The 18722-nt window shown below is 45.6% G+C and overlaps 1 protein-coding gene across 3 annotated transcripts; it reads right to left on the bottom strand.

The window, feature by feature from the left end:
• Positions 1-5184: 5184 nt before the first annotated feature.
• On the bottom strand, positions 5185-9898 carry LOC119951203 (gastrula zinc finger protein XlCGF57.1-like). 3 transcript variants are annotated; one of them, XM_038774229.1, is made up of 2 exons: positions 9087-9898; positions 5185-7786 (listed from the first exon to the last, which is right to left on the bottom strand). In XM_038774229.1, exon 2 carries the CDS (start codon positions 7428-7430, stop codon positions 6003-6005), a length of 1428 nt encoding a protein of 475 aa, XP_038630157.1. In that variant the 5' UTR covers positions 7431-7786; positions 9087-9898; the 3' UTR covers positions 5185-6002. The 3 variants fall into 3 exon arrangements, with proteins under 3 accessions (XP_038630157.1, XP_038630158.1, XP_038630159.1); XM_038774230.1 differs by lacking the exon at positions 9087-9898 and adding an exon at positions 9034-9076; XM_038774231.1 differs by lacking the exon at positions 9087-9898 and adding an exon at positions 8577-8613.
• Between the last annotated feature and the right edge of the window lie 8824 nt (positions 9899-18722).

The raw sequence follows: 18722 nt of genomic DNA, 5'->3' as shown, positions 1-18722 counted from the left end.
ATGGGCCGAATGGCCGACTGCAGCTCCTATTTGTTATGAACTGTGTGTCCAGGACAGGGAGCAGTGATCTGTCAACCAGCCTGAATCAGCACCTTCAGGAGAATTGGGAGGGTGAATATTAGATACAGCAGAGTGAGAATGGAGGGAGAGTGTGTGGGATGGAGATTTACAGCTTTTGGGGAATGAGAGGGGAAAGAATGTTCCAGAGAAACTAGAACTGTCTGTTCTGAGTTTCTATCCTGTTCTGACAGCGATGTATTTTGTAAATTGTTTTTCCAGGATATTAGAAAAGGAGGAATTACAGACAGAAATCCCAAACATCACCTCTTGATCTGACAGAGTCACTTGATTCTTTGGGGGGGACACCCCCGAGTGAGAGTGTTCTAGAGCAGTGCTCCTCATAGTGTGGTACGCGTACCGGTGCCAGTACGCGAGCCATCGTCTGCCGGTACGTGGAGTGTTTCCAGAAAAGAAAGAGACAGTAGTGATATTCAACGTCACGGGAGACTGCCGGTCCCTGGCACTGTTCTAGAGCACCCGACTGTGGAAAGAGCTTTAACCAGTTACAGAGATTCACAGCGGGGAGGAACTGTACACGTGTTCTCTGCATGAATAAGGCTTCAATTGTCTAACCTGGAGAGACACAAGGAGACCCAAAACATGGAGAAACAGTGGAAATGCCGGGACTGTGGGAAGGGATTCAAAGACCCATCTGTACTGGAAGCTCATCGGCGCATTCACACTGGGAGAGGCCATTCAGCTGCTCTCAGTGTGGGAAAGGATTCAGTCAGTCATTCACCCTGCAAACACACCAGAGGGTTCACACTGGGGAGAGGCCATTCAGCTGCTCTCAGTGTGGGAAAGGATTCAGTCAGTCATTCACTCTGCAAACACACCAGAGGGTTCACACTGGGAAGAGGCCATTCAGCTGCTCTCAGTGTGGGAAAGGATTCAGTCAGTCATTCACCCTGCAAACACACCGGCGAGTTCATACTGGGAGAGGCCATTCATCTGCTCTCGGTCTGGGAAGGGATTCAGTGTTTCCTCGTACCTGCTGAGACATCAACAAGGTCACAAGTGATTACAGGGATTGGATTCTGCTGTTATTGTTGCTACTCTCAATTACACCTGGAACAGCATTGTGTTCATTCTGTCAGTTGGTCAATGGGGAGGGTCGGAGGGTTTATTTCTGCTGGACTGGCCGGTCTCACGACTTTGCTTCCAGTGGGCTGATACTCTTGAGCCTTGTGGCAAATACTTGGCTTCAAATTTCACAAGGATCACAGAGTGAAAGGGTGTTTGGCAGGTAGATGACATATCGTTCCTATTTCTGTTTGAAACCCTTAAAGAATGCAGGTTTAGATGAAGAGAGGCTGTGGTGGTTACATAGTACTGACTCAGAAGGAAACTGTCAAGCTATGAGGGGAAAGTTGTCTGCAGTTGATTGGAAACTTACAATAAAATGTGTAATGACATACAGGCAATCGCTAGCATTTAAGGCTTTGTTACATATTTACATAAAATATAGATTCCTTTAAGAAACAAAAATCCAACAGGAAATGTGACACAACTGTGGCTAACAAGAAAAATTAAAGATTCCATTAGGTCAAAGGAAGAGGCTCATTGATAGATTACAGATTTATTGCTTCACTGATTTATTGGTACCTTGAAGAATCGATGCAGTATAATTCTTAAACTCAGTATACATACAGACAGAAAATGGAAAAACCACAAGGCAAAGTCATTGTTTCAGATAAAAATATGAGAATTGCTGTACAGCAACTTAACATGTGTCAGAATCTAACACTGTTTCAAGAAAAGTTGCATAAAAGCCCACATAATGAATAAACCACTGCTCTACAAATACATCTCATAATGACAAAGTATCGCAGCCTTAGCAACAGAAACATTTACAAATAGTAGCAAAGCCTTAGCAACAAGCAAGGTTAATGCAGAACACCTTATCTTCAGAGGATTGGTAGACGTGGTAGGAGCATGTAGACATTTAATTAACTTGACAGACATTAATGAATCTTAAGTAATGACCAATGCCTGGATAACAAATCATGCTCCAAGTGGCAGAGTTTTTTGAATAAATCAGGAACCTCAGCTGAGAATTTGAAACCAATAAGACCATTGATAAGAATTTCTTTAAGAATAAAGTTTCAAGATTAAAGTTTGTTCTTTATTCATGCTTTAAGAAATGCTGAACCATCTATTGATTTCCTAATATTTTATGTTTTTAACTCTCTTTATTATGTTTTGATGTATTATTTGATTTGAATTTTGATTTATTTTAATGTAAGAAAATCAAGGTGGATAATTAGCAATAAAGTTGTATGTTTGGACACCTCCAATCAGATCTTGGGCTCTTATTTGAAGATAAAATAAGAGTTCTTATCACTCATAAAATGGCCAAAATAAGTGTAACCCTGAGGATTGGGAACTTGTTTCCGAATTCAGCAAAGGAGGATCAAGAAACTCAAAATGAGAAAATAGAATATGAGAGCAAACTGGGGAGGACTGGAAAAGCTCCTATAGGAATGTGAAAAGGAAAAGATTAGCAAAGACCAATGTGCGTCCATTCCAGGCAGAGACAGGAGAGTTTATAATGGGGAATAAGGAAATGGCAGAGAAACTAAACAATGTGTGTCTGTCTTCATGGAGGACATGAAATCGGCCCAAATACGCAAGAGAACCAAGGGACTAGTGAGCACGAGGAACTGAAAGAGATTAGTATTAGTGAAAAAGTAGCACTGGAGAAATTAATGTGGTTGAAAGTTAATAAATCCCCAAAAGCTGCTGCTCTACATCCCAGAGTGTTGAAAGAGGCGGCTGTAGAGATAGTGGATACATTGGTGATCATTTTTCAAAATTCTATAGATTCTGGAATGCTTCCTGCAGATTGGAAGGTGGTAAATGTAACCCCACTATTTAAGGAGGGAGAGAGAGAAAATGGGGAGCCACAGACCCATTAGCCTGACATCAGTAGGAGGGAAAATGCTACATCAATTATAAAGGATGTGATAACATACGAATTAGGAGCAGGAGTAGGCCACTCGGCCCCTCGAGCCTGCTCCACCATTCAATACGTTCACGGCTAATCTGATTGTAACCTCAACTCCACCTTCCCGCTAAACCCCGATAACCTTTCACCCGCTTGCCTATCAAGATTCTTTGCAGCTCTGCCTTCAAAATATTCAAAGACTCTGCTTCCACCGCCCTTTGAGGAAGGGAGTTCCAAAGACTCAACCCTCAGAGAAAAAAGTTATCCTCTGCCTTAAATGGGCAAGTTTTACTTTTAAAGTGACTCCAATTTCTAGATTCTCCCACAAGAGGAAAGATCCTTTCCACATCCACCCTGCCAAGGCCTCTCAAGGTCTTGCACGGTCCAATCAAGTACCTAAACTCCATAAGACACAAGCCCAGACTGTCCAATCATTCCTCATAAGACCAGCCTCCAATTCCAGGTATGAGTCCAGTAAACCTTCTCTGAACTGCTTCCAACACATTGACATCATTCCTTAAATGAGACCAATACTGTACACAGTGCTCCAGATGTGGTCTCACCAATGTCCTGTATAACTGAAGCATAACCTCCCTACTTTTGTATTCAATTCCCCCACAATAAACAATAACATTCTATTAGCTTTCCTAATTACTTGCTGTACCTGTATACTAGCCTTTTGTGATTCATGCTCTTGGACACCCAGATACCTCTGAATCTCAGAGCTCTGCAATCTCTCACCATTTAGATAATAAGCTTTTTTATTCTCCTGGCCAACATGGACAATGTCACATTTTCCCACGTTATTTTCCATTTCCCAGATCTTTTCCCACTCAACCAAACTATATCATTTTGTAACCTCCTTATGTCCTCTTCACAATTTACTTTCCTACACATCTTTCTATCATCGGAGCAGGAGTTGGCCATTCAGCCCGTCGAGCCTGCTCCACCATTCAATACGATCATGGCTGATCATCCATTTCAATGCCTTTTCCCCCACACTATCCCCATCTCCCTTTGTGTTATTGGGATTTAGAAATCTGTCAGTTGGGTGGCACGGTGGCCCAGTGGTTAGCACGGCTGCCTCACGGCACCAAGAACCTGGGTTCGATCCTGGCCCCGGGTCACTGTCCGTTTGGAGTTTGCACTATCTCCTCGTGTCTTGTGGTTCTTCTTTGACCCCGGTATGATCGTGGTCTTCTTGAAGCAGGTGGGAACCTCGGAACGGAGTAGGGAGAGGTTGAGGATGTCCGCGAACACACCTGCCAGTTGGTCCGCGGAGGATCTGGGTGCACAACCAGGGACTCCGTCAGGACCTGTAGCTTTCTGAGGGTTCACTTTCAAGAAGGCCAATCTGACTTTGGAGGCTGTGACGTTGGGTATGGATGTGTCCAAGGCTCCTGGAGCAGTTTGTTGGTTTCCTGCTCGAAATAAGCATCGAATGCATTGAGTTTGTCGGGGAGGGCTGTGCTGTTGTTGAAGACTCTACTCGGCTTTACTTTGTAGCCCATTATGTTATTTAAGCCTTGCCACAACCGACGAGAGTCCATGTCGTTAATCTGTGATTCTAGCTTAGTCTGGTATTGTCTCTTGGGAGTCCATGATGGCTTTGCGGAGGTCAGACATGGCCTTCCGTAGGGAGTGAATTTCCCGAATAAACCATGGTTTCTGGTTGGGTAACGTACGTACTACCTTCTTTGACATACAATCTTCTGCACATTTACTGATGAAGTCTGTGATGGTGCTGGCAAACTCGTTTAGGTTGGCTGCTGAGTTCTTGAATATGGACCAGTCCACTGACTCCAAGCAGTCGCGTAGGAGCTCTTAGAACATAGAACATAGAACAGTACAGCACAGAACAGGCCCTTCGGCCCTCAATGTTGTGCCGAGCCATGATCACCCTACTCAAACCCACGTATCCACCCTATACCCATAACCCAACAACCCCCACCCCCCCTTAACCTTACTTTTATTAGGACACTACGGGCAATTTAGCATGGCCAAGCCACCTAACCCGCACATCTTTGGACTGTGGGAGGAAACCGGAGCACCCGGAGGAAACCCACGCACACAGGGGGAGGACGTGCAGACTCCACACAGACAGTGACCCAGCCGGGAATCGAACCTGGGACCCTGGAGCTGTGAAGCATTTATGCTAACCACCATGCTACCGTGCTGCTCTTCTATTGCCTCGGACCAGCATTGCACAACCTTCTTAACCGGATTCTCCCGCTTAAGTTTCTGCTTGTATGCCGGGAGAAGGAGCGCCATCTTGTGGTCCGGTTTTCCGAAGTGCAGTCAGGAGATGGGTTGAGAGACGCCCTTGATGTTTATGTAGCAGTGGTCAAGGATGTCGGGGCCCCTGTTGGGGCAGGAGATGTGTTGGTGGAATTTTGGCAGTACACTCGAGGTTGGCCTGGTTAAAGTCCCCGGCCACGATGAACAAGGCCTCCGGGTATTCTGCTTCATTGTTATTTATAGTGGTTATAATTCATCAAGCACCTTCTTCACTTCCGCCTGGGGTGGGATGTAGACCGCTGTGATGATGTAGAAGTGAATTCTGTGGAAGGTAGTTTGGACGGTACTTCACAGTCGGGTATTCCGGGTCTGGGGAGCAGTAGTTCGCCAGGGTCGCCATGACCGAGCACCAGGAGGAGTTGAATAGGAGACAAACCCCTCCATCCACTCCAGGTTCAATCCTGGTTGTGATTAACAGCAGGAATAGCAACAGAATCCAACTCATCATCACTTGTGAACCCTTTGATGTCTCAGCATGTTGGATGACTGAGTGAATCCCTTCCCACAGTGAGAGTAGGTGAATCAACTCTCCCCAGTGTGAACTCGCTGGTGTCTCCGCAGTGTGGATGATGTTTGAAACCTCTTTGTGCAGTGAGAGCAGTTGAACAGTCTCTCCTCAGTGTGAATGCGCTGGTGGGACATCAGTACCTGAGAGCTTTTAAACCCACTCCCACAGTCGGAGCATTTAAAGGGTCTCTCATTGCTGTGAGTGACATTGTGGCTCAGCAAGTGATGACCGAGTGAATCTTTTCCCAGTCGGAGAGGTGAACGGGCTCTTCCCAGTGTGACCTCGCTCGTGTCTCATCAGGTTAGATGAGGTTCTAAAGCTCTTTGTGCAGTGAGAGCAGCTGAACGGTCTCTCCTCAGAGTGAATGCGCTGGTGGGACATCAGTAGCTGAGAGCTTTTGAAACCCCTCCTGCAGTCAGAGCATTTGAAGGGCCTGCTCGCAGTGTGAGTGACATTGTGTTTCAGCAGGCTGGATAATTGAGTGAATCCCTTATCACACACAGTGCAGATGAACGGCTTCTCCCCAGTGTGAACTCGCTGGTGTGTCTGCAGGTTGGATAACCGAGTGAATCCCTTATCACACTGAGAGCAGATGAATGGCCTCTCCCCGGTGTGAACGCGTTCGTGTCTCCGTAGGCTGCTAATGTCAGTGAATTCCTTTTCACACTGAGAGCAGGTGAAAGGCCTCTCTCCAGTGTGAACTTGTTCATGTCTCCGCAGGCTGCCAATGTCAGTGAATCCCTTTTCACACTGAGAGCAGGTGAAAGGCCTCTCTCCGGTGTGAATTCGTTCGTGTCTCCGCAGGTGGCCAATGTCAGTGAATCCCTTTTCACACTGAGAGCAGGTGAAAGGCCTCTCTCCAGTGTGAACACGTTCATGTCTCCGCAGGCTGCCAATGTCAGTGAATCCCTTTTCACACTGAGAGCAGGTGAAAAGCCTCTCTTCAGTGTGAACTTGTTCGTGTTTCCGCAAGCTGCCAATGTGAATGAATCCCTTTTCACACTGAGAGCAGGTGAAAGGCCTCTCTCCAGTGTGAAGTCGCTGGTGTGTCTGCAGGCTGGATAACCGAGTGAATCCCTTATCACACACAGTGCAGATGAACGGCTTCTCCCCGGTGTGAACTCTCTGGTGGTTCTGCAGGTGGAATAACCGAGTGAATCCCTTCCCACAGTCAGAGCAGGTAAACGGCCTCTCTCCAGTGTGAACTCGTTTGTGTCTCTGCAGGCTGCCAATGTCAGTGAATCCCTTTTCACACTGAGAGCAGGTGAAAGGCCTCTCTCCAGTGTGAACTCGTTCGTGTTTCCGCAGGCTTCCAATGTCAGTGAATCCCTTTTCACACTGAGAGCAGGTGAAAGGCCTCTCTCCAGTGTGAAGTCGCTGGTGTGTCTGCAGGCTGGATAACCGAGTGAATCCCTTATCACACACAGTGCAGATGAACGGCTTCTCCCTGGTGTGAACTCTCTGGTGGTTCTGCAGGTGGGATAACCGAGTGAATCCCTTCCCACAGTCAGAGCAGGTGAACGGCCTCTCTCCAGTGTGACTGCGTTGATGCCTTTCCAGCTCGTGCGGGGCTCTGAATCCCTTCCCACACTCCTCACATTTCCATGGTTTCTCCATGGTCCGGGTGATCTTGTGTCTCACCACGTTGGACGATCAATTGAAGCCTCGTCCACAGACAGATCACCGATACAGTCTCTCCCTGCTGTGAATGGTGTAGTATTTTGTCAGCCTGTGTAACTGGTTAAAGCTCTTTCCACAGTCAGTGCTCTGTAACAGTCTACAAAGGGGTGTGTGTGTCTCAGTGCTTTTCCAGACACACCGATGTTTAAAATCTCTTGAAGCAGACAGAATAGACAAACTTTTCTCCTTCCAGATTCAAAGGCCGATGATCCCAAGAATTGAGTGACTCAGTCAGTTCTTGACGTGATATTTAGTTTGAGATATCGGCCTCAAACTCCTCTCGTTCGAACTTCCTGCAAACAGATTTTACAACAGTAATCATTGTCAGTACAGGATAGAAACACAGAACAGACAATTCTAGTTTCTATCGAACATTCTTTCCTCTCTCATTCCCCAAAACACTAAATCTCCATCCCACACACTCTCCCTCCATTCTCACTCTGCTGTATCTAATATTCACCCTCCCAATTCTCCTGAAGGTGCTGATTCAGGCTGATTAACAGATCCATGCTCACTGCTTCCTGTCCTGGACACAGAGACCTGAAAATCTTCATGCAGGCTGCCAGACAGATATATGTCTATATTACTGGATGAAAAATGTGTGTAATATACAGACTTTATTCACTTACTTTCCTTCCCAATTTTCCTGAAGCTGCTGATCAACAAATCTAAACTCACTTAAACCTGTACAAGAGGAGAGAATCTCCATATAAGAACATTTACTGATTAGAGATGGGGAAATCTGAGGAAGAATTTTATTTAGTCATGGAGTGGACTGGACAGGGAACTCACTGCCCACAAGGGTTGTGGAAGTCGAGATGATCAATAATTTAAAATTAAATAGGATGGTCACTTGAAGAAAATAAACTTGCAGGGGAACAGGGATATCGAGGGGGAATGGGACTGACTGGATTACTGTACAGAGAGTCAGCATTGACTTGAGATACCAAATGGATTCTGTCAGTGCTGCAATGACTGTATGACTGGAAATACATAATGTGGGTACAGTACTATATTACAAAACTAGAACTAATAATACATGTATTTTATTACAGAACCATCAATAATATATATATTACATACCATATAACACTAGACATATCTCTGTCCGATATTAAATTTTTAAAAATTAATTTACGGGATGTGGACAATGCTGGTTAGGCCAGCATTTATCTTGCCGTTCCTTCACTGTCCCTGGGGCAACATCCTGGAATTCCCTCCCTAACAGCACAGAGGATGTAGGGCAGCATGGTGGAGCAGTGGTTAGCGCTGCTCCCTCACGGTGCCGAGGTCTCAGGTTCGATCCCGGCTCTGGGTCACTGTTCGTGTGTAGTTTGCACATTCTCCCCGTGTTTGCGTGGGTTTCGCCCGAACACCCCAAAGATGTGCAGGGTAGGTGGATTGGCCATGCTAAATTGCCTCTTTATTGGGAAAAATTAATTGGGTACTTTAAATTTAGAAAAAAACAAATTTAAAAAAAAACAGCACAGGGGATGCACCTACACCTCAAAGACTGCAGCAGTTCAAGAAGGCAACTCACCACTACTTCGGAAGGGTAACTAGGGATGGGCAATAAGAAAGTGTTTTACTCACAGATGTTGAAGACAGGAGTCTGTGTACAGCTCAAGCTCATTCAGGGTTGGGGGAACAACAGCTTTGCTCAGCACAAACCTCCATGTCCAGCTTCCGCATTGAGACAATGGGGGGGCTCTGATTGGCAGAGAAGCAAAGTCCTTCCGGTCCTCCAATCTTCCCATTGCGCACCGCGGGATTGAGCTCACCCTGCACATGCGCAGATTCCCCTCTTCCTGAGACATGCGCAGTCCTGGGTTGGGGCTTCTCGCTGTGGCCGGAGCTGTCAGCCGGTTGCCTGGAAACCGTCATGACGATACTGTATGCTGGGGGAGAGGGAACAAAGGGTGGGGGCGTGTATCCCGTGTACTCACACACAAATGCACTGACGTCACCGCGCAACGGATTCATTCCTTTTGGCTGATTTAGAGGACGTGCTCCTTTGTGATGTCACAATGTGGAGGTTGAACAATGAGTTTCAGACTAAAACTTCCTCCTCTGGGCAACATCTGGGAGCAAATCAATGTCTCCCCTTTTCAGAAGGTCATCAGATATAGGAGCAGAATTAGGCCATTTGGCCCATCGAGTCTGCTCTGCCATTTTGTCATGGCTGTACTTGGAATTTAATTCCACCGTACTGACAGTTCTTCAACCCTTCAACCCATTACCAATTAAACATCTGTCTTCTATAAATCTGGATTTTGCCCTTTACATAAATTGTGTGACATTCATGGAAGTTTGCCAACTGGAGCTTTATTCTCAGTTAAATGCAGCCCCCAGCTCCGTCGCTGCCTGTCATTGACATGAGCAATAGAGACACAGAAAGGTGCCCGAGGCTCAAATGGGAAGTCAAAACTTGTGACTCGAAACCAACATCTCAACATTTGTCAGTCAAATCCATGTTATTTATACTGGGGTTTTTATTATTAAATTTAGGCACTGGAGGCAAAGGGTGGGGCTTTTAAAGGGTTACTTTCACTTTCTAACTTTGTATTGTCTGTAGTGTTAGCTGTGGCTCAGTGGGCAGTTCTCTCACCTCTGAATCAGAAAATTATGGGTTCAAGTCCCAGTCCTCCTCGCAGCACTGAGGGAGTGCTGCACTGTCAGAACAGCCTTCTTTCAAATAAGATGTTAAACTGAGGCTCTGTCTGTCCCTATCATGTGGATGTTGAAGATCCCACAGCCACTATTTTGAAGAAGAGCAGGGGAGTTACCCCTGTGTCCTGGTCAATATTTATCCCTCAGTCAACATCACTAAAAACACATCATCTGTTCGTTATCACATTGCTGTGTGTAAACTGATTGCCGCATTTCCTACATTACAAAAGTGATGACACTTCAAAAGTACTTAATTAGCTGTGAAGCACTTTGGGACGCCCTGTGGTTGTGAAAGGTGCGATAGAAATGCAAGGTTTTCAATTGAAGATACTGATCTTGTTATCGAGAACATAAATGATTTCAGTCACCCCCGACTTACCATTTAATGAATTCATTTTAGGTTGGACAGCACTTGAATAAATTAAGACAAAGGCAGAATTCTCTGGATAGTAAATTCAAAAATAAGTTTATGAAAAGAAAAATGTTTACTGAACTTTAAGGCATTGACTTTTACAACTTCATGTGGGTGATCAGTCTATGGAAGCGTAACCCTCTCTGGCTCCTTTGACAGTAATTCTTGTGGAATTCAGCCTCGGGAGTCTGGCTCCTTCTTTGACAGTAATTTCCTTGGAACTCGGCCTCAGGAGTCTTCAGTACTTGGCCAGCAAGGAAGACCTTCAGAACCTCTACTTTTATCCCCAAAGTGACCATTACCTCACATCAGAGTTGAGGATGTTGTAACATGACAATTGGTCAATTTGGTCACTAGATTAATTGAATTGGATCCCCAATTACTGACACCACCTTCTCTCATTGGCATAGGCAGGAATACAATAGAACTGTTTCATACTATCCTTTTATCTGCTTTATAGAATCCCTTATTTTACAACATCAAATGATGAGGTTAATCTGACCTTGAAGGTCTCTCTTGCCAGTGCATTTAGCGTCATTACACAGTCCTTTTTTAAAAATTGATAAATTTGGACTACCCAACTATTTTTCTCCAATTGAGGGCAATTTTGCGTGGCCAATCCACCTATCCTGCACAATCTTTTTGGACTGTAGGGGTATGACCCACGCAGACAGGGGTAGAATGTGTAAATTCCATATGGACAGTAACCCTGGACCGGGATCTAACCCGGGTTCTCGGCGCCGTGAGGCAGCAGTGCTAACCACTGCACCACCATGCAGCCCAAAACATTCTTTACATATACAGCAATTAAGCTTTTTAAGAAATTTAGAGTACCCAATTCATTTTTTCCAATAAAGGGGCAATTTAGCATGGCCAATCCACCTACCCTGCACATCTTTGGGTTGTGGGGGTGAAACCCACGTGAACACAGGGAGAATGTGCAAACTCCACACGGACAGTGACCCAGAGCTGAGATCGAACCTGGAACCTTGGCACGTGAGGCAGCAGTGCTAACCACTGTGCCGCTCTGCTGCCCTGCTTTTACATTTTTACAGCAAATAAAAATCAGTCTTTTACGAGAACTACTGATTCATTATTGATTGATTCATTGTAACTGAATTAAGAATCAATCATTTGTTACTGATTGGTGGCTAAATAAAACAGTATTCTTTAATTAATATATTTGGTCACTCCAAGGTAAACGGGTTCAAAAAGACAGTTTGTGAAAGACAATAACTTTATTTCTTACTCATCTTGATTGGATTGAACAAACAGCCTTGTGGTTGAGCCAGACATTGGCACAATTTAATGTTCTCTTTCTTGTCAAAATGATTGAAGAATTTATTTGTTTCAACAATTAATGCTCACTCAGCAGCGTCGAAGCATTTACGTTTATACAGTATTAATTTCTGAAAAAGATCTTGTCACATGTTAGAGTTTAACATGGCTTCTCTAGAAACCAACTATTTTCTAATACAGCTGACAGGTAAAAGATAGCTATTTAGCGTAAATATTAAACCCCAGTTTTAAATACCCATTTTAAATTAAGGATTTCAACACTTATAACCTCAGGTCATCTCAAAACATATAGCTTCAACAGAACAGAAACAAAACAGCATGACACAACGTAATTCCATTATAGATTAAAACAGCAGTCTTACTGAGCTCCATTGTTCTAACAAATACATTTGCAAGACAGTCTGACATTAAAACACAAGCTGGACTAGATATCATTCCAAGGACAGGGCAGGCACCATAGCAACATTAAGGCGCTAATGTCCACAATGTGGAAAATAGCAAAGTCAGCAGAAGTCTAGTTTAAACTGGTTGTGATAATAGCACAGAATCGCATTCCATAACATACACAAGTATTCAGATATGAAACATTTAAAGCTAATGTTGCACATTGAAGATTGACAGCTAACTGTCAAATCAAACTCATTTGATTCTAACCTAAACCAATTGGGATAACATAGGGGTATAGATAGATGGCTAAAGACTGATATGATTTCGTCTAACCGTGAGTGTCCATACGGCCATCTTTATTCATGAATCATCGATACTTTGATCTAAACTAGTCTCTGTCTCTATACTTTCACTTTTCCACTCTAACTCTTGAAGTAAATGCAAGCTGTTTTGCTGTAAGCAAGAAACCATTTCTGTATTATTTGAAAGTTAAATTGTGTACAAGTTGCATCTCTTTAAGTCCTTTTTGCTAGCTGGATTTATTAGAGAATAAGATTTAAGTGATTCTCAATTGTAAAAAAATAGAGGCAATAAACGATTCTTGTTTGCACCTCAGAAGTTTAAACTCAAATTTTGACTGAGTTTTAGTGTCGCAAGTGCCACTAAATCCGCATGGTAGATCTCTACAACTGGCGTAGTTCGGCAAAAGGGGGGAGCCAGCCAGGAAGAAATCAGAAGACTGAAGAAAGACCAGAAGGTCGGAATACCCAAAGAAAAACGGCTAGACTGTTGTAAGAAATATCTTTTTCACCCATTAAATGTCTTAAAGCCGCCTCAAGCAGTGCTTCGACCCCTAGAAAGGACCTTTTTACAGACTGTGTTAATTCAATCGGGTGCTGGTCGTTGAAACTAAAATAAAACGGGACTGAAAGAATAGTCGCGCTAGTGTACACAGATACACAAACATAGTTGGCAACCAAAAATATTGGGTGTAAGGCTGAGTTTATGGTGGACATGACTCCTAAAATAGATTCAGGACCTTCAAATGATAGAGAACTACTTCCCACAACACCCAAGGGAGGTCATGCTGTACCGGATGTCTCTATTGATATATTGGGTGATCTTAGATCTTTGATTTGTAGATAATTTGGACTGTCTGAAGTTGCAAGAAAGATTGAATCAAAATATGATATCCCCAAAGGATAGTGGTGCCTTGATAATATCAAGAAGGCAGGGGGTGAAAACCACACGCTTAAATAGAGGGAACCGTATGAAATGGTCTTTTGCAGCAATGGCACATTTCCACAAACATCAAGAGACAATCGCAAAAACTAAATTCGATCATGACGTTAAGTTCACTAAAGACCAACTAGCAGCAGTTGTTGAAGAATTATGAGATGCAAAATCTAAACTTGAACAATGTGATCAGATTAAAACATTATTGGAAAATGAAACCTTTAAAGTTCAATAACAATCATTTCAAATTGATGAACTCCAAAAGAAAGATACTGACTCAGAATCCAAACTTCAACAGTTAATATCGGAAAATGATGGTCTGAAAAGTCAAAATTGCCAGTTACTTGAGGAAAAATGTATTTTGAAAAGTGACATGGACACCATGAAATGTCATAACAAATTACTGACAGACAAATTAACAGCTCAAAAGCCTTCAAATCTGTCTTTAATAAATCAGCTGAACTCTCCAAAGCAAACAGCGCCACCAACGGGAAGAGTTGAAATGATTTTAACTAAGGCCCAAGATATACCAGTGATATCTAAACCAAATCCTACATTATTGCAAGCTGCTACTGACATGAAAACAATGAATACACTGATTGAAGTTTCACAGGCGGAGTCTGGCAAAATGAACTATCTGCCAAGGACACTTTTACCCCAGAACAAACCGTTTTCTTACTCTGAGACCGACCACGAAATGCTGCTGGACCCGATCCAAAAGCCTCTCATGGCAGCTTTAATAGACTGTGAGATTTTTAAACAAGAAAAGCCTGTTCGGTTAAGCAACGAGCCTCATGGTAAACAAAGTGTAATACAACTTAACCCATTAAGCACCAAACAGCTTGAAGTTGAAGTGATGAAGAAAAAAGCCTGGGTTTTAAACCATTTGAAAGATCTATCAAAAACCCATTTTGTCACTGGTTTAAAACCAGAACTGTCTGCAGCTTTAAACTTGATCCTACCCAAACCTCAGTCCGAAACCGTTTCTCCTCCTCCGTTACCGACAAATCTGTCCAGAAGAGATATGAAATTCCTTTCTCGTGTTGAAGACGGCCATTTTGCGAGTTTCAGATTTCACGATTACAAACTGGTCTCCTCCGATGAAGGCCTGCCTCCTGGCTACATGGATACGCCCCAAGTCACGTATCGCTAAAAGTTGCCAAGAACTGTTAACTTGGGAAAACTGTCATTAATTTGAATGTTGCTTTATTAATTTTAAGAAATTAACAAATCTTGTCAGCTGTTCCTTCAACAGAATCGATAAATTTATCTACAGAAGGGCAGCACGGTGGCACAGTGGTTAGCATTTCTGCCTACGGCGCTGAGGACCCGGGTTCGAATCCCGGCCCTGGGTCACTGTTCGTGTGGAGTTTGCACATTCTCCCCGTGTCTGCGTGGGTTTCGCCCCCACAACCCAAAAGATGTGCAGGTTAGGTGAATTGGCCACACTAAATTGCCCCTTAATTGGAAAAAATAATTGGGTACTCTAAATTTATTAAAAAAAAAGAAAAAAAAAAAAATTTATCTACAGAAAACCAAGTTCATTCATCGCAAGATTGGTTCAGTCATATATTCAATGGGTTTTGTGTTTGATATTTTAAAATAAATGTTTTAAATTAGCTTGAAAATTAAACGTCAGACAATGTGGAAGCTGTTTTTGAGGAAAGTAACTCTGATTAAAAGCAAATCCATGGAGAGAACACATCATTCTAAGACATTTGATAATAGAAATTTGGCAGCAATCCAACTTTTACTCCCAGTCCATTTCAGTGACATATATGAAAAACGATTAGAGATGCAAATGGCATCATTCCAAGTTACCCACCCACTATACACCCATTTTTGTTTCTGCAGGAACATTAACCCTTTCAACAAGCTTTTGTGCATAATCCAAAAGATGTCAAAGACTTGACAACTCATATTGAATACAAAGTTTTTAAAAAACTTTTTTTAAATAAATGTTTTATTGAGGTATTTCTTTGGCATTTCAACAACAAAATCAACAATAAACATAACAAGAAAAATATAAACATAGTGCAAATTCCACCTTCCTCTCCCACAGGTCTTGCCATTACTTACCCCCAAACCTACATGAACTCCCTCCCTCCTCCTCTCCCCCCCCCCCCCCCCCCCCCACTCTCGGCTGATGATTAGTTCTCTGCGAGGAAGTTGATGAATGGTTGCCACCTCTGAACTTAATTTTCTCCAGGCAGAGGAAGCCAGCCATGTCTGAAAGCCAGGTCTCCGATTTTGGGGGCTTTGAAGGCTTCCATCCCAACAAGACACACTTCCGGGCTACCAGGGAAGCAAAGGCCAGAACATCCGCCTCTCTCTCCTCCTGAATTCCCAGATCCTCCTCGGTTTGCGACTCCTCCAAACCCATAAGCTCTCTGTATATGTCCAAGACCCTCCCCTCCCCGATCCATCCTCTAGAAACCACCCTATCCTGAATCCCCCTTAGTGGCAGGAGTGGGAAGTTTGGTACCTGCTTCCGCAAAAAGTCCCAGACCTGTAAATATCGGAATTCACTTCCCCCAGCCATTGAAAACTTCTCCAACGCATTCATACTCGGGAAACTACCTTCCAAGAACAAGTCCCTGATCCTCTCAATACCCCGGTCTCCACCAAATACGGAATCCCCAGCCCACCCTATCCACCCTCTCAGGGGCAAACCTATGATTGTCGCAGATTGGGGACCACACCAATGCCCCCTCTGCTCCCACATGTCTCCTCCACTGCCCCCAGACTCACAGGGCTGCCACCACCACTGGACTGGTGGAGTACCGCGCCGGAGGGAACAGCAGGGGCGCCATTACTAGCGCCCCCAGACTTGTGCCCTTAAATGAAGCCACCTCCATGCGCACCCACGCCGGCTCACCGCCACCACCCACCTCCTCACCATGGCTATGTTAGCCCCCCAGTAGTAATTGCTGAAATTCAGCAGCGTCAGCCCACCATCCTCCCGACTCCGCTCGAACATTGCCCTCTTCACCCGCGGGGGCTTGCCCTCCCACACAAAGCCCACGATAATCTTATTGATCTGCTTAAAAAAGGACAGCGGGATGAAGATGAGAGGCACTGGAAAACGAAAAGGAACCGCGGGAGGACCATCATTTTTACCGACCACCCTATCCGCCAGAGACAACGGGAGCGTGTCCCACCTCCAGAAATCCTCCTTCATCTGGTCCACCAACCGGGTCAGGTTCAATTTGTGTAGCCTGTCCCAATCCCTCACCACCTGAATACCCAAGTACCTAAAACTGTCCCCTACCACTCTAAACAGCAGTTCCCCCAGTCTACTCTCCTGACCTCTCGCCTGAACCACAAACAACTCGCTCTTGCCCATATTAAGCTTGGGCCCCGAAAACCAGCCGAATTCCCCTAAGGTTCCCATAATTTCCCCCATCCCCTCCATTGGGTCTGAGACATACATCAGTAGGTCATCCACATACAGCGAGACTCTGTGCTCCACCCCCCCCCCCCCCCCCCCAAGACCAACCCCATCCAGCACCTTGAGGCCCACTGAGCAATTGCCAGCGGCTCTATCGCCAGCGCAAACAGCAGTGGGGAGAGGGGACATCCCGGTCTCGTCCCCCGGTGTAGCCTGAAATATTCTGAAGTCGTCCTGTTTGTCCGTACACTAGCTACCGTAGCCCGGTACAGCAACCTAACCCAGACAACAAAGCCCCTTCCAAACCCGAACCGCTCCAGCACCTCCCATAAGTAATCCCACTCGACCCAGTCGAAGGCTTTTTCCGCGTCCATTGCAACCACCACTTCAACTTCCCTGCCTTCCGGGACTTGTGGGAGGAAACGGGAGCGTCCGGAGGAAACCTACACAGACTCTGGGAGAATATGCAAACTCCGCACAGACAGTGACCCAAGCGGGAATCGAACCCTGTTGGGCAGGGATGGCTTCAGCAGACATTGTGTCCCAGGAGCAGGTAGGGTTTGTACTGCTGGGGTAGAGATTGTGAGGGGTATGATAGGGGTGTCTGGGGCATAACTTTGGGAGTTGGGGTGATTGCAGAGGGTTAAAGACAGATTGGAGACAGAGATGGGAAGGTGGTGTGGATGTGTGGTGGTGATCATTAAAAAGGGGTCAGTGATTGAGAAAGGAGGGTCAGTCATCATGTAGGTAGGGGTGGTCATACCATGGGAGCTTCCTGCTAAGGAGGTTCTGGGTTCTGTTACGGCCAGAAACGGCCCTAGGGTTGCTGGCGCCCCGGGCAAGCTGAACTTCGGTGCCCTTCGGGGGGGGGGGGCTCCGTTCACCGGGGGGGGCTCCGTTCACTGGGGGGGGGGGGGGGCTCCGTTCACTGGGGGGGGGGGCTCCGTTCACCAGGGGAGGCTCCGTTCACCGGGGGGGGGGGGGGCTCCGTTCGCCCGGGGGGGGGGGGGGGGGGGGGGGGGGGGGGGGGCGGAGTGACCTGGTACATGATCGGGACCCACCAATCGGCGGGCCGGTCTCTCTGTCGGCAGGCCTCCTTTCTTCCACCGGCGAGCCTGGATCCATCCGCCATGTTTGTGCGGGGCGGTCACCGCACATGCGCTGGTTGGCACCGGCCCAACTGCACATGCGCCGGGTCTCTGACGCCAGTCACGCATTCCTTGATGGCGCCCCCAGCACATGGCGCCCCGGGCGACTGCCCGAGTTGCCGGTGCCTTGAGCCAGCCCTGGTTACAGCAGGAGCCCAGTCACAAGGTGAGAGAAACAGGTTATCTGGGGGTTTGGGAGAAAGCACTCCGGCTCCTCAAGGCCCATGAGGAGGACTGGAAGGGCAAAGCAGTCCTCGCCTACTTTTAGCTGGTGGCTTTTCAAGGCCTGAGAAACTTATTTGGCCAAGTTTAAATTTTAAATGGAGCCAGAATATGAGTCTGCAGCCTCATTAATAAATTAAAATGAGTAACTCACCTTCGAGAACAGATTGGTTAACTTTCACCGAGTTATAGAGTCACAATCGCACAGCAAGAAGTTCTTCAGCCCATTAAACCCTTGCTGGGTCTTTGTGGAACAATCCAATAAGTCCCAATGTACCTGTTCTATTCCCATAGCCCTGCAAGTTTATTTCCCTTAAATACTGATCCAAAATCCTGTTGAAGTTATTTGTTGTTTCCACTTCTGCCGCATTGCTGAGCAGAGAGTTCCAGGTCATTATGACTCGTTGTGGAAAAAAGTTCTCCCCCCCCTCCCCCCCCCCCCCCCCCCCCGGCTGATAGATTTT

The sequence above is a fragment of the Scyliorhinus canicula genome, chromosome 17 (assembly GCF_902713615.1).
Source record: "Scyliorhinus canicula chromosome 17, sScyCan1.1, whole genome shotgun sequence".
NCBI classification, from domain to species: domain Eukaryota; kingdom Metazoa; phylum Chordata; class Chondrichthyes; order Carcharhiniformes; family Scyliorhinidae; genus Scyliorhinus; species Scyliorhinus canicula.
The sequence above is the reverse complement of the archived record's forward strand: the minus strand, read 5'-3'. Positions and strand labels throughout refer to the sequence as shown.